General features: G+C 41.4%; 1 protein-coding gene across 4 annotated transcripts in view; it reads left to right on the top strand.

Moving 5' to 3' along the window:
* Positions 1-16,705, top strand: part of LOC111833375 (voltage-dependent L-type calcium channel subunit alpha-1D) — a 97,658-nt gene that overhangs the window by 34,811 nt on the left and 46,142 nt on the right. For 3 of the 4 annotated variants that reach the window (XM_072713129.1, XM_072713127.1, XM_072713130.1), the window contains exons 8-19: positions 957-1,060; positions 2,311-2,480; positions 5,956-6,043; positions 7,085-7,111; positions 8,055-8,215; positions 8,299-8,524; positions 10,264-10,471; positions 11,199-11,319; positions 14,684-14,798; positions 14,914-14,968; positions 15,640-15,694; positions 15,775-15,907. In XM_072713129.1, the coding sequence (XP_072569230.1) occupies positions 957-1,060; positions 2,311-2,480; positions 5,956-6,043; positions 7,085-7,111; positions 8,055-8,215; positions 8,299-8,524; positions 10,264-10,471; positions 11,199-11,319; positions 14,684-14,798; positions 14,914-14,968; positions 15,640-15,694; positions 15,775-15,907 (1,463 nt within the window). The remainder of the gene's footprint in view (positions 1-956; positions 1,061-2,310; positions 2,481-5,955; positions 6,044-7,084; positions 7,112-8,054; positions 8,216-8,298; positions 8,525-10,263; positions 10,472-11,198; positions 11,320-14,683; positions 14,799-14,913; positions 14,969-15,639; positions 15,695-15,774; positions 15,908-16,705) is intronic. The other variant, XM_072713128.1, reaches the window with a different exon arrangement.

Raw genomic sequence — 16,705 nt, 5'->3', positions numbered from 1 at the left:
GCTCACTGATCACCCCTGGTTGCTATGGCGAGCGCATGCTAATGAACCCATCAAAGGGACGGATGACAATGCTTATTTAAAGAGAAATGTCCGTCCCCGAATTGCAAAGACTGGCGTGAGAATTGGATTGTGAGGCAGATGGAAATGGAGGGGTTCCAGTGGGCAGCGCTCGCCATGCATCTAGTGACCAGCACAGCTCGCCAGCGTGGTGTTTTACTGCGAGGCTGTGAGCCTGTGTGTTTCAGTGGAGGCTCTGCATATCTCCTGCGTTGTACAATGAATCACTATGTGTATCCCCTAAGCTAACACTGTGTGTATTTAAGCTAGCACTGTATGTACTCGATAAGCTAGCACTGTATGTACTCAGTAAGCTAGCACTGTATGTACTTGGTAAGCTAGTACTGTATGTATCCAATAAGTTAGTGCTGTATGTACCTGGTAAGCTAGCAAAGTGGGTACTTCTTAAACTAGCACTGTATGTACTCAGTAAGCTAGCACTGCGTGTACCGCGGTAAGGTAGCACTGTATATACCCATTAAGGTAGCACGATATGTACTTAGTAAGCTAGCACTGTATGTACTCAGTAAGCTAGTACTGTGTATATCCGGTAAGGTAGCACTGTATATACCCATTAAGGTAGCACGATATGTACTCGGTAAGCTAGCACTGTGTGTATTTCTTAAGGTAGCCTTGGTTGCACCAAATAAGTTAGCATTGTATGTACCCAGTAAGCTAGACTTATATGTACCCAGTGCGTTAGCACTGTATGTACCCAATAAGCTAGCACTGTGCAGTGTACTGTGTAATGTGTGTATAGTCTATAAGAGTCTTTGTTAATTGATGAAGGAAAGTACTTCTTAATGTTATTGAATTTTTGCGTACCTCTGCATGCTCTGCAGGTAATACACTTTTCCGTGCCAGACCTCTGTAAAGGTGTTGCACTGTTGTTCTTTCAGATGAATGATGCCATGGGTTTCGAATTGCCATGGGTTTACTTTGTCAGTCTGGTCATCTTCGGCTCTTTCTTTGTTTTGAACCTTGTCCTTGGTGTGTTGAGCGGGTAAGCCCTTCTCCTTCCTTCTCCACTGCATTGCCTCTTTTTACCTGTCTACCAGGCTACAATGTTTTAAATCAACCCTCTGTTTAAAGAATCATTTGATGGTTTAGAAAAAAAGTCTCAGTAATATACTCAAGCCTGAAGGAGAAGAGAAGCACTTGTTTTTCTTGTGTGATGTTTCATGCTTAAGCTATACTGCGGTCATGTCTAATGCTCGTTACATCACTTATTACAATGATTCCAAGCATGCTATGAAAGATCATTGATTTTCTTTCAGCTATATTACATTTGCAGCTACAATGAAATTCTTGCAGTGGTTATGTTATTGTATTCTTCTTTTTATTGTTATTTGGCTCTGCTTTAATGTTGTTTGATTGCTTTGGTGTGTGTGTGTGTGTGTGTGTGTGAGACGCACACTGACTCTTTAAGTAGCTTGGTTTTCACTGAATTGATGCACTCAAGTACCCTCTTTGTAAATAAGAGAAAGCACTACACTTGTATTATGCTTGTATTATGCACTGTGCCATGTTTTTGCTGGAGGTTCTCTTATTGCCATTGTATTTATTTGGCAAATATCACCCTGTGTTGACTCAGACGATTGGTTTTATTTTTGGTGCAGGCCACAAATGGGAGTTACTGAGGTATTGGGGGGATACTGAAAATAAATTAAAATACAGAAAACTAATTAGTCAGTAGTGAGGTCTTAACCAACAGTAGACTTAAGGTAAGGTTTAGCCTAATTTAATGTTCTTTCCACATTTTTGTTGTGGAAAATTTGTGAACTATAAATAAATTTAGCGTTGCAAAAAACAAACAGCTCCAGTTTTGTCAAGAACTATGAAGGCTATTGTCCCCACTGTAGTCAGTGAACTGATTTTGTTAAAAAGGTCATGATGATGTTTTTGAAGAAACAGGTGAACAGAAAAACAATAATTATTTTGTTGCAGAATCCACCATCTGTTGTTGCCAGTAATTCTTGTTGACCACTGAAATCACCCCTTGCGTTATTACAATGTGTTTAAAAGAACCTCGGGGTATTGTTGTTAGAAATTTATTAGCCCAGTGGCTATATAGACAGGAAAAAATTGAAAATGGTTCAGAAATAGAACAGATGGTCAGTTATGTTCAGTAATCCTGAAAGCCAAAGATGGCCACATCCACCTGTGAGAAACCTTTGTTTGAGGCTTTGCGTTGGTACGGTAGAGACGCAGGGGTCTCCATCAGCCTCACTGACTGGGCTGTCCTGCCTCTAGAGAGTTCTCCAAGGAGAGGGAGAAGGCCAAAGCGCGCGGTGACTTCCAGAAGCTGCGAGAGAAGCAGCAACTGGAGGAGGACCTGAAAGGGTACCTGGACTGGATCACGCAGGCCGAGGACATCGACCCCGAGAACGAGGAGGAGCGTGATGAGGAAGGGAAACGCAATGGTAAGTACTTTTAGCCTGTGATTTTCACATCTACTTTACACAGCTACTTTACTGGAGATTACAGGTGCAGTGGTGCAAAATTAATTTGTCAAGCACAAGACTGAGTACGTTGCAAAGAATTAGACATTTCACAGGCAAACGTGATGGCTGCATTTCTCTCTCTGGTCTGTGGCTCTACAATGTACAGAACGGTGTGCTGTGATTCCACTCTGTAAGTAACTATTTAAAACAGCTTGTTTTTTCCCCCGCTCATATCTCATCAGAAATATTGGTACCACTTTACAATAGGTCTACCCTTTTAAAGGGTTTGTGCATGGTTAATAATCTGGTTATTAATTATGTTGTAACATTTATTGTAAATTTTTTATGAGTCAATAATAAACAAGATATAACAATTTTGTTTTTATGAATGAGTTAGTACCATTTATAAGCGGCAAAAGGGAGCTTTGTACAGTGGTACAGAAATATTGTGCTTTTGCCTGACTGTTAGGCCTGACTATACTGACTATACTGACTATTCTGAACTACACAATATGCTTAGTTTACAAAACCTAACATAAACCAGCCCATCAATATGGGAGGGAGTTCTTGCTGTTGCTTGGTGGTAAAACCCACAGACATAGATGAAATTCCTCTATTTGTGCTATGGCTCAATGCGATATGAACTGAATTATAGGAATTCAACATTCTACATAATGTTATGTGAGTTAAATATGAAGCCCATTCGGTAACACTTTACTTAAGGTCATGTTTTTAGTAATTTTTAATCACATTCATAACAAATAATGCATTCATAAAGCATTATACACATGGCTGTAAATATTTATCAAAAGGAATAACACATTATAGCCATGTGTATTATGCCTTATGAAGCTCTCATCTATAATGCTCTATAGACACCTTCATAATGCATTATAATGGTCAGTATAAAAATTAAGTATGCTTTGTCCTGTGTTATAAAGGTATCTATAATGCATACTTTTAAGTCCATAATTGCATTTTCATTTTTTATTACATAAATTTCTGCATTCAAATTTTTTAAATGAGAGCTTGGTTTAAAACTTCTGCAGCCTTTATACTTATCTATACTCTTACATGCGAAGAACCTTTTTAAAATGTTTAAATGGTTTATTATGTAAGAAGGGACGCACCATTATTAGCTGCATTTCTTGTTCCAATAATGTATATGTGATTTAAATAAATAAATGTATTCCTGTGAAGGAAGGTTTTAATCCAAATCCGCTTTATGTAATCGGAAACCTTAAATATGAAGCTTTGTGGGAGGAGGTCTATAATCACATGAGCCTTGGGACGTTGACCGCTTGGCCTTTTCACCTTTATTTTGGTCCTTCTGTTATGTTTTTAAGACGTAATTGATGGAGTGGTTCTTATATCTAACAGCTTATATCACAATCAGTTTGATTTCTCTCGACTGTTTTATGTACCCCATCATTAAGCTGAGTAGTTATATGTTTTTAGGTGAAAAATATTATGTGCCACTGCAAGCTGCCTTTGTCTGAAAAATAACACACTGTTGTTTGACCTGGTGGCATCTGGCACACCCATGTTCTTCTGTGCGCCTCGTGTCGTTTGCTGAAATGCTAAGTTAAGCACATAACACAAGGTATAAGGTAATTGGTAGCTGCGAGTTCATGCATCCTGCATGTCGGAGATGGTTTCTTAGGAGTATTGAGTAGGAAGGGCTGAAGCCTTTTTATTCTCCACAGTTTCAGTATGAGTTTCCCTCATTTTCCTCATTTTAACGAATTAAACCGTATTAACTTTGATACAGTCATCAGCCATGTTTCTCTGACAAACAAAGCTAATTTATTTTTTCGAAATGGGCAGAAACAGATCTTTGTGAGTGAAAACGTGTGTGAAAAAATATTCTGGGTCCTTTTTCTGAATGCAAGAATGCATGCTGGGATTAAATAAGCCACACTGAAAATAAAATGGGATAAACAGTGAAGTCAGGCACTGAGTGTACTAGCTAATAACATACTGTATGCAGGGCCCTGTGTAAAATACTAGCTACCTCTCAACCTGTTGCTTCATTGCTTATTAGCATCAAGCTGCCTAGCACGGCTGTTGTGACACATATCGGCTTCTCTGGCTTTATGCTTGCTAACTGGGCTAGATGCTCATTCTTGGCCTGTCTCCTGCTGTACTGCTGCTTCTGTCTTCTGTTTCCATGTGTGGAATTCCATTGTACACGAAGGGGTTACTCAGGCCAGCATAAAGGGAAGGATGAAAGGCAAATGTGGCCAGTTCAGCTAGTGTGCTGAGACTCAGGGGAAGTGTTACTGGGCCTTGCGCTCGTGAGTCTTCTGGCTTGTGCTGCCTTTGCTTTGCTGTCATGCTCCCCCCCACCGTCTCTCCAAATGCTTGATTGCTTTCCACAAAAATATCATTATCTTTTTCTTTTAAACGTCCTCTCATTGGGCTGGTTAGGAGTGTTTCTCATTACTGAATCTCTTAATGCCCTCCTCTGTCCAGAGTCAGCCTGCAGGGAATTTAGAGTCGAATTGCATTTCGGATGAAGTGGTTCGCCATGGGTGCTCCAGCACTAACCCTAACCCTAACCCTAACCCTAACCCTAACTCTAACCCTGTTCCTGGCTGTCAGCTCTCCTTCTGTGCGTCTCTCCGTTGTCAGTCTTACTGGTCGGTACAGGATCTTTGAGTAACCATCGTGATTGAAGGAGCAGGTGCCCGGCTGAGCAAATGTTTTCATTCGTATTTTGGAATCATGTGAAGAAGATGAAGAAGAAGAAGAAGAAGATTAAGAAGACCTTTATTATTTTTGGAATAATTCAAATGTTTGTGTGGACTAAGATAAATCAAATACGTGTTATGGGCTTCTGTTAAAAACGACGGCAATTTTAAACATTTTACAGCTGTGAATAAAATGAATAAATAAATGTTAAACTCCTGACTGCAGATGAAGTATGGCCAGTATCATCCACAAACAAGGCACCAAGCAGAGAACACAGGCATGCTTTACTCTGTGTTTAGTGAGTTGTGTCGCTTGAGCTATACGGTTCCTTATCGGAAACATCATAACCATTTAGACCCAGTACCCTGTGGCTGTGCTGGGATTCCTGCTTGCCTGGGGTGACTCATGAGCACGTTTTTCCTGTAGCAGGCCTTACTGATAAGTATAATTGTGCCTGTCATAAGGTCAGTCTTTTTCTCCAAGCATTGCTATAAATCTGATCAGGACGGCAATATTATTGGTAAATAAGTGCATAGCTCACAGTGGAAAAGGTTCAATGCTTATGAGACGCTAATGGTGTTGAGCCATTCAGACATTTTCGGAAACGGCCACATATATATTGCTTTGCTTTTTAATATAATTTTGTAGTCTTATGCACAGATGTCGTCACCTTTACTTTTGGTATTTGTTTGTAGAATAATGGAGCATTACTTTGTAGCCTTCAAGCTAACGGCTAACCACATGCCCTTTGCCGATACAGCGAGCATGCCCGCCAGTGAGACGGAGTCGGCAAACACAGAGAATGCGAACGGGGAGGACGACAAGACACGCTGCTGTGGCCCCCTCTGGTAGGCCTGCACACGCGCCGCACTCCACATTTTAAGCACAGAAAACTGAAAGGATGCTTTTGAAGAGTGTAGTTTAAATTGCCGAGAGCTATCAATATGCTCTGTGATTACGACGGACAGCCCAGTCATGTACAGGGTGGTACAGCCCAGGCCGGTACTGAGGTATTTATTATAAGTACTGCACTCAGTGGCCACTTTATTAGGTACACCTACGTAGATCCAGGTAGGACCCCTTTTGTTTCCAGAGCTACTTCAAGGGTTGACAAGCTCTGCACTCAGAGAAGTCTCTCCGCACTCCACCGCTGCACTGAGTTGTTATTTTTGCATTTCGCGTTTTCCCGTTAGCTTTCACCAGACTGGCCATTCTCCCCTGACCTCTCTCATTGACAGGATGTTTTCAGCCACTCAGCTGCCTCTGACTGGATGTTTTTTGTCCATCACACCATTCTCTGTAAAGTCTAGACAGTCGTGTGTAGAAATCCCAGGAGGGCGGCGGTTTCTGAGATGCCGGAACCCACCACGTCTGGCACCGGGAATCAGAAAAATCTCGGAAATCGGGCTTCTTACTGTGTCTCATGCTACTCTAGTCTGAACCCCTTGACTCGTCTGCGTGATTTGTCTGCATGCTGTATATATTTTGTTTCAGCCACATGACTCATTGATTGGGCTAGCATGTTGTTTGTGTTAATGAGCAGTTGTACCTAATGAAATGACACTGGGTGTATATTAAAATAATTCCTAAATTCCTTAAAGTAATAGATTTCAGGTAATATTTTCAAAAGAAGTATGTGTTTGTCTCTGTTATTAACACTGTTTGTACTGGGTGTGATCTACATTCTCAGATTACGCTTTAGTTACGTATTTTTCCTTCTGTGTTTTTTCAGCTGTACAGTATGTATTATATTGAGTTACGTTTATAAATAATCATCTCTTTTTGTGGAAGTTCACATTTTCCCGTTCGGATGTATATTTTGCATATCTCAGTTTAGACATGTCGCTCTGTAACTTGTCTGTAACTGTATTATTTTTTGATTTTTACAGTCAAAAAATAGCAAAGTCAAACTTCAGGTCAGTACGTCTGTTTTGTGTACATGATCGGTGACCATCGCCTGACCTGGGCGCATGTGGGAACCCCATTCTGGCCATTTCACCACTGGAGTGCTTGATGTCGTCGTTCGTAATTAGTGACAGAAGGTCATGCCTTCATGCTTGTGGAGTGGCCTGTCCTACTCATTTCACCACCACGAGACGTCATTCATTTTTCATCATTTATTCGTATTATGTAGAGTCAGATGTTTCTTCTTCCCACAGTTACTCCTTGGTCGGTACTAATAGGAAATCCACACCCCTGGGTTATTCCCTGACTTGCTCCCATAGCTTCCAAGATTGGCTCTGTACCTCCACGACCCTAAATAGGACAAGCGGGTACAGAAACAGGATGGATTGATGGATGGATGGATGATAAGGATTCCGGCCTGACAGTCTCTCTGACACCATATAGTGCATTGTACTCTGGCCATATGTAGGTTTACCATACTTGGTGAGACGAAAAAGAGGACTTGTCCAGATCAGAATATTAATGAGTTTTTACAATCACTGACCAATCAGGTAGGGCTTCTCTCATAAACATTCATGAGTTTTCCCTAGCCATCCTGTTAAATGAAAATTTGTGTCTGGGAAAACCCAGACGTATGGTGACCTCACAATTAACTGTCGTTTTACGATCTGCACACAATTGACACAATATACAACAATATACAAGTGTACAAGTCTTCAACAAAAGTATTATCCATATGAGAGGATGCCTCATTTCCTGCGTTGTTGGGGAAGCTCCTGTTTCATAGCCTTTTAGTATTTCACACTGTGTCAGAGGAGTTAAGATGAACTCGAGGTCTCCTGCAGTCCCTACATGTCACCCAGGGTACTGCAGTGATCTAATGGAAGCACTGTTTCCAGTATAAAACCATTTAGAAATTTGAAAGGACTTCCTGACTATTTCTGTACCTTACAGTCGGCGCTGGCGTCGGTGGAACCGGTTCTGCCGCAGGAAGTGCCGAGCAGCTGTGAAGTCGGTGACCTTCTATTGGCTAGTGATCATCCTTGTGTTCCTCAACACGCTCACCATCTCCTCTGAGCACTACAACCAGTCCGACTGGCTCACGGAGGTGCAAGGTGAGTGAAACGGGGAAGGACGGTGCCTTGCCGTGGGGGAGAAGCAGCCTCAGTGTCGTTGTAATGACCGTCTTGTCCTACAGATGTCGCCAACAAGGTGCTGCTCGCAATGTTCACCTGTGAGATGCTGGTGAAGATGTACAGCCTAGGCCTGCAGGCCTATTTTGTGTCCCTCTTCAACCGCTTTGACTGCTTCGTGGTTTGTGGTGGCATCACCGAAACAATTCTGGTGGAGATGGCGATCATGTCCCCGCTGGGGATCTCCGTCTTCCGCTGCGTCCGTTTGCTGCGAATCTTCAAAGTCACACGGTCAGTTCGCTTTCCACTCTGTGCTGTCTGAATATTCAATATGTGCTTATTTTTCATGTTTCCCACTATTGTCAAATTAAATAGTATGTTATTTAATAATCTCTATATATTATACCTGTGTTCATTCTCTGTTCCTAATCTAATACAGTAACCCCTTCACATTCATGAGGGATAGGGGCAGGAGATCCCTGCAAATGTGCAAATTCACAGAGAACACTTGGGCAACCATACCCTCAGCATATATGTCCGTTCTCCTGAGCAATAACATAAAAAGTCTTTTTATTACCAATTTCTAAACGAATCGTACTGTACCAAACACTTTGCATGTGAAGTTACTTTGTCATTTCCTATCAAGACCTTATCATATAATATACAAACATTCTAAATTATGTCCCTGCATGTACAATGAAATTATTAAACATTATTAAAATGCAAAATTAACGGCACTGAAAAGTATGGAAGTGTGAGAAACGCAAGATTCCATGGTCACAAAGATAGCTAACACATGACTGAGTCTGGTTGCTGAGACAAAGATGCGTAACTACCCAAGCTAAGACTTTTAATAATTAACAAATATTATGTACCTGTAATATTAATATAGAGTGGTACCTCAGTTCTCGAACTCATTAGAACTCGAATTTCTTAAAAGTCGAACCAACCAGTTGGAAAAAAAATTACCGACCTAAGACTACTTGTATGCACGGGGAAATGAGTCATGCTCTCATCGGAAACAAAGGGTAACGCTTCAGTCTCAGCCTCACATTCGTTGTGATAGCACCGTGCATGTTTACACTAGCTGAATACATATATTTAGACAGTAAAAATACATTTAGACAATGATAGGCAGTAACAGTAATTATTATTATTATATAATAAAATACATTTAAAAATAAAGATTTCTTATTCATTATTTTTAATATTAATAATAAACCATTAATACATTTAATTATAATAATATTGTCGCAGGCAGGCAAAATGCAGACGGAAACAAACTGAAACACGGACGAAATACAGAGGGCTAATAAAAACAACCAGAAACAGCTGATCACACTGGGATTCCACACGGGGTTAACGAGGGGGCGTGGCAGACGGAAGGAGCAGACGATCGGGGCAGGACACATTGTTTGGATACATTTATTTTCTTACTTTACAAATGACTGTTTCGATTAATGTGCTTAGATGTGTTTAGTACAGTACATGCTCTTCTTGTTTTATCCGGTTCATTTTGTGTTCAAATGCAAAAAAAAAAAACATATTTAGGTGTAATTTTTTTGGGGCTGGGAACCAATTAATTGGTTTTCCATTATTTCTTATGGGGAAAATTCGATCACAACTCGAACTTTTTAGGATTTGATCCGGAGTTCTGAACGGATTAAATTCAAGTTCTGAGGTACCACTGTATTATGATATTATGTGACTTGGGCGAATAGCCTGGACTCTGGACCCCCCCCCCCCCCCCCATCCCTGACTAGGAAAAACAGAAAATATGCAAATGTCAAGGGGTTACTGTATATGCGTCTTTGGGTCTTTGCAAAGCGCTATATAAACTTAAACGAAACTTATTACATATATGTGCTGTCACTTCCTCCGGACACCCTTTGGTGTCTTTTATTATTTATCTCTAACAAATGCTTCTATATCCATGAAATTATTACGTTTATGAATGAAAGCATGTTCCCAGGTATCAGCCGCAGGACCCTGGTCAGCTCTCCCAAACTCTCCTCCTTTATCTCCCCCAGCCATTGGGCCTCTCTCAGTAACCTGGTGGCCTCCCTGCTGAACTCCATGAAGTCCATCGCCTCCCTGCTGCTGCTGCTCTTCCTCTTCATCATCATCTTCTCCCTGCTGGGCATGCAGCTCTTCGGTGGGAAGTTCAACTTCGATGAAACTCAGACCAAGCGGAGCAACTTTGACAACTTCCCCCAGTCCCTCCTCACCGTGTTCCAGGTACGGTGATGTGCCGCATAACCGTGTTTCAGTCAACGATGGGCCACATTTACCACGGTGGTCCCATAGAATTATAACAGAGCTGAAGAATTCCTATCGCCTAGTGATGTCTGAGCCGTCAGAACGTCATAGAGTAACATGTTACTCAGGCGTGATGAGAGTGTAGCACATACAGTTATATACAGTACATAAAGCTTGATAATTATAGAGAATTATATTAAAAGTTTACTGTACTTTTTAATCAGTAGGCCAATGTTTCTCCACCTTTTCTCTGCCACGGCACACTTTCCATAAAGCAGTGTTTATCAATTAATGTGTTGTGGTTGAAAAACACTGATTTAGTGCTCCATATAGCCTAGGAGTGTCATAGGTTGTACCATCTAGATTTTTGTAAGTAAACTTTTGGTGTTCACACAATGGCGAAATTGCCTAACAACGCATTTTTCAGAACGTTAAGTGACTAATGACAAGAATGCCACTAAGGATGCATGAACGGATATACTTGATTGATATCAAGGGGAAATTTGTTTGCATGCATTGCAAAAAACAGAAATTGCACAGATACAAACACAATGCAAAAACAAAGTGAGAGACCTATAGATTAAGAGGAGTGTCCATGGATGTTTATAATAATGTGTATTGTCATGATCAGTGCTGTCCTGGCCTGTGTTATGGCAGGGATGAGGGCGGCATTGTACTTCTTAATAATCTGTGGCATTGTGGCCAGATTTTAACAGGTGAAGACTGGAATGCCGTCATGTACGATGGAATAATGGCATATGGCGGCCCCGCCTCTTCTGGAATGATAGTCTGTATATACTTCATCATTTTGTTCATCTGTGGAAACTGTATCCTTCTCGAGTATGGCCGTCTGCATTCAGTTTGTGGTTTGGGTTCTGTTTGTTTCATCCGCAACAGGTGCTGAAAGTGTCTTTGGTGGAATATCTAAGGTGGAAGGGGCGTGTTAGAGCCCTTCACAGGCCTGAAATATCAGCCCAGGCACAAATATTAATGGAATTTCCTTAGCCCAAGCCTGTCCTAAACCCAACTTTTACATCTCTTTATTTTGATGGGATGTCATGTAGGCTCAAACACGCAGACACACACGCATATAATGAACAAACAATCAAGCTGTATTACACACAAATATGAGGTTTCAAAAGCATAACTAGACAATTAGCGTCTTGTGAGCAAAAACAAATAAGCTACCATTAGTTTTATTAAGTCAGGATGCACTTACCACTTGTTAAGATGAAAGGAACAAGGAAAAAAAAGTCATAATCTTTGCCAGCTGGCTACAACTTTAAAGCACTTTCAGCACAATAAGGAACATAGAACTTAAGAACAAAATTTTTCACAGTAAAATTCCCTTCTATTTTCCCCAGTTTCCCGAAAATGTTGAGGATGGGCAGAAGCGCTACTTTCACAAACTTTATTTCAGAAATTAAACAAGGTATTGTCATACTTTGACATGTTAGGGTAGGTTCCATCCAGCTGTTGCTGGTCATCCTGCCTGTCTCCTCCCTGTTTCTGACCCTACTCTGTTTCCCCCCCAGTCTGTTTCTCCTTTCCACCCAGACTGCTGCATAGGGCAACAGGCTGAGCATGAGGCTCAAGCTGAGCACTCTCTGGTCATGGGTTCGAGTGTGGCCAGGAACCAGCATTATCTGTTTCGTTTAATTGTTGATTATCTGTTTTCTTAGTGTTTGTTATTAGTTCTTTATTTCCCTGTTAGGCTTGTTCCTTGTTTCATTATGTTCTGGTTATTCCATGTTTTCTCTGGATGATATTTCCAGTTTGTGATTAGTGTTTCTTACTGGTTTAGGATTACTTTCAATGTTTGTAGAGTTCCTAGTCCTGTGTTCATTAGTGTAAGTTACCCCACCTGTTGCCTGTTTTCTCACATGCTATTGGTTTATTGTCTTATGTGCCACACCTGCTCCCTCATTAGCCCACTTGCCTGAAGGGCCTGTTTCTACCCTGTTCCTCAGTGTGCTATTGCCATGTTACTGCATGTTGTTCTCTGCTTGACTTTTCTAGTCCCTGCTCCCTTCGTTGCCTGGTCTCCCTAGCATGTTTATTTATGGCTCCTTATTAGTTATTTTTTCCCATTTAGTTCTGACTCCTCGTGGTCCATTTTTTGTGTTTTTTCCCTTTGTTGTTTCTATTAATTACTAAATCCCTTTTTGTCTTGGAGCTGCTCCATGGATCATCACCCTCATTTCCTCGTTCTCACCATGCTGCACCGTGACACTGACATTTGCATGAAGTGAACTTGAATCATTCACATTTCCATCTGCTATAGTGTCCACCTCAGCACAACAAATACAAAATAAAGTCATGATGCTAGAATGAGCCCAACCCAAACTCAATCGACATATGAAAACCCGCCCTGAGTCCGGCCCGAATCCGCCAGTGAGCTTGGAGCCTGTCGGGCCCCGTTGGGCTTTGAGATCTATAGTGCTCTGTACTCCTTCACTGATTTTGATGGGATAGATAAAATTTAAAACGTTAAATTAATGGCTAACTGATTTTAATTCATGCATCTTGCTGTCCTGGATTATAGTTGAATTGAAATACAGTGGTACCTCAGTTCTCAAACTCATTAGAACTCGAATTTCTTAAAAGTCGAACCAACAAGTTTGAAATTTTTTTTTACCTAGAACTCGATCTGAATCTCAGAAGTCAAACCATGAACGCCGACCTAAGATAACTTGTACACGTGGGGAAATTAGTCACGCGGCACGTCTCTCAGCGGAAACAAAGGGTAATGCTTCAGTCTCAGCCTCGCATTCGCTGTGATAGCATCGGGCATGTTTACACTAGCTGAATACATATATTTCGACAGCAAAAATACATTTAGACAATGATAGTGTCACGATCCGCTCCGTTCGATCCCAATGTGTGCCACGCCCACCTCGTTACCTCGTGTGATTCCCTGATTGTTCTCACCTGTGATTCGTTACCCTTAGCCTGTCTCCTGTATTTAGTCCGTGTCTAAGTCAGTAGTCCCCAGTTCCGTCATTGTATTGTTATGGTGTTGTTCCTAGTGTGCTCAATAAACCCCGTTTGCCCGTCTCACGGGCTGGACTCTCCTGCTTCACCGCTCGCCCGCCAGCTACTGTGACAGATAGACAGTAACAGTAATTATTATTATATAATAAAATACATTTAAAAATAAAGATTTCTTATTCATTATTTTAATATTAATAATAAACCATTGATACATTTAATTATAATAATATTGTCGTGCCGAGCGGGGATGGAACAGAGACAAAGACGCAGACGTCAGGGCATCGGGGAATACGGGGTTTAATTACAGGTAAAGCAGGCAAAACGCAGACGGACAATACAATGACCGGACTGGGGAAACAAACTGAAAGGTGGACGAAATACAGAGGACTAATAACAACAACCAGAAACAGCTGATCACACGGGATTCCACACGGGGTTAACGAGGGGGCGTGGCACACGGAAGGAACAGACGATCGGGGCAGGACACGTTGTTTTTTTTTTACTTTACACATTGTTTGGATACATTTATTTTCTTACTTTACAAATGACTGTTTTGATAAATGTGCTTAGATGTGTTTAGTACAGTATATGCTCTTGTTCTATCCGGTTCATTTCGTGTTTAAATGCTAAAAAAAACATAATTTTTTTGGGCCGGGAACCAATTAATTGGTTTTCCACAACTCGAACTTTTTAGGATTCGATCCGGAGTTCTGAACAGATTAAATTCGAGTTCTGAGGTACCACTGTATTCTTTACTCAACAGCGAATTACATTTTTTAAATAAGATTTTAGAAATTACAACTTATACTTTGCTGTTGTAGCCGAATAGTACTGCATTGGCCCAAATATAAGACGACCCCAAATATAAGACGACCCCAAATATAAGACGACCCCCTTACTTTTTGGCAGCTATTTTTGGCAACTACTCTCACGCATCTGGTGTGACGCTCACGCTTTATAATTCTCATGCTCATGGAAGAAACCTTATGGCAAATCTATATTACAATAAGTCACTTATTACAAAATATCGTATTTGGTGGCATCTATTCCCTTTTTTTCTAGACCCCAAATATAAGACGACACCACATTTTGTATTTTGAGGGAAAAAAAAACATTATATTCGGGTCAACATGGTAATGTAGGCTGCAAAATTAGTATACGTAAAATAATTTTTCTTAATAAAGCTGTTTAAATCAGACATCCTGCTCAATGTCTTCTTGGCTATTGCTGTGGACAACTTAGCAGATGCTGAAAGTCTGAATTCAGCCCAGAAGGAGGAGGAAGAGGAAAAAGAAAGGAGGAAGACCGTCAGGTAAACAAGAGTCAAGTCCAAACAGCAAGGTCTGTTTGCGTCATCTCAGACCTGACTAGTGAAAGTGAGGTGAAGATATTGTCCTGAATGTCAGTTTGTTTCATTCTTTCAACAGAAGTGGCAGCATAGATAAAACAAATGATGAGAAAATGGAAGACAGAGATGCCAAGGTAACTGTTTCTGTGGTGTTCTGTATGGACATCGGTAGAGCCAGTGCCCCATGTTCATACTTCAGTAGTGTCAGTGCCCCTTGTTCAGTATGGACATCGGTAGTGTCAGTGCCCCACATCCAGCGTCTAGAATGGACATCGGTAGTGTCAGTGCCCTATGTCCAATGTCTAGTATGGACATTGGTAGTGTCAGTGCCCCATGTTAAGTATGGACATCGGTAGACCTAGTGCCCCATGTTCATACTTCAGTAGTGTCAGTGCCCCTTGTTCAGTATGGACATCGGTAGTGTCAGTGCCCCACATCCAGCGTCTAGAATGGACATCGGTAGTGTCAGTGCCCTATGTCCAATGTCTAGTATGGACATTGGTAGTGTCAGTGCCCCGTGTTAAGTATTGACATCGGTAGTATCTTAGATGTTATGACTTCTCTGAAAGAGCTCAGTGCCCATTTACTGACATTTCCCCATGCACTCTCGCACTTATCTTCACAGTGGAGGTCCAGAACATTGTCCACAGCCATGGCTGTCCATTTTAAATAGTTACTACAAATGCCTCATTGATGCCTTGGAGTTTTTGTTTGCCAATTGGTAGAGTGAGTGATCCAGATGAATGTTCTGCTGTGATGGGTAGAGGGTTTCTGTGAGAGCTGACCTGTGATGTCACCGACACAGATCCCATTGGAGGGTTTTGATGAGCGGGACTCCTACTCCTCCAGAAACAAGCCAGGTAAAGAAACCATTCTGGGTTTTTGTGCTCAGTGGGTAAGATGGCATCGCGGTCCTGAGGGTGACTGGGTCTCTGCGCAGGAGATGAAGATGAGGAGGACCCTGAACTTCCAGTTGTCCCACGGCCACAGAGACTCTCAGATCCGAGCCTTAGGGAGAAGGTCCCTCCCATTCCTGAAGGCAGCGCCTTCTTCATTTTGAGCAGCACTAACCCGTGAGTTTACGGCACACGCACATCAATACAGACACTAGAATGCGTGTAATCCCTTGGCAGACAGTCACATGGAAACACTGCTCATCGCACACTGGTGCAAACCTACCTGCAGAGTGTGTAGTCAGTGGATTAGGGATCTTTGCCTGTGTCCAGACGGCTGTGGGCTCAAATCTTGAGGGCAGCAGAGTGATCAATTTCCTGCTGGGCCCCTTAAGCAAAGATCTCAACCCTGTCTGCTGCAGCGATGCTGACTGGTCCTGGTCTCTCAGCCCAAAGCTTTCCTCACTTGTCTGTCGCTTTAGACAAAAGCATCTACATTCCTAGGTAAAAAAAACTTGGCCAAACCCAAACTTGCTTGGTCAGAGGCCAGAATTGAACCCTATAAAGCAGGGGTATTCAACTAAAATTTAAAGAGGTCCAGTTAAGAGAAAAATTCTTGAAGCAAAGGTCCGGAAGATCATAATGTCTAACTATTTAATAGTGTGATATATATTTAAGTAGCCTATTAGTTGCATCAACGTTGTATGTCATCAGTACCTGACTGTCAAATCAAATTAATTCAGTACAATTCAAAAACGTTTTGACATTATTTACTGTCACGTGACATAGATTTTCAGTTCGAGATGTCTGCACACGTGTAACAGTTCTTACCTTGTAAATAGTCTGCTTTTGACGTAGCTAATTTTAGGTTTTATAATGGAATAATATAGATTTGCCGTAAGACTTCCAGCATGAGTCTGAAAGCGTGAGTGTCATGCCAGATGCTTGAGATTTGGCAACCCTGAAAACGTAAATTTT

This window comes from Paramormyrops kingsleyae, chromosome 6, assembly GCF_048594095.1.
Source record: "Paramormyrops kingsleyae isolate MSU_618 chromosome 6, PKINGS_0.4, whole genome shotgun sequence".
Classification (NCBI taxonomy): Eukaryota; Metazoa; Chordata; class Actinopteri; order Osteoglossiformes; family Mormyridae; genus Paramormyrops; species Paramormyrops kingsleyae.
The sequence above is the reverse complement of the archived record's forward strand: the minus strand, read 5'-3'. Positions and strand labels throughout refer to the sequence as shown.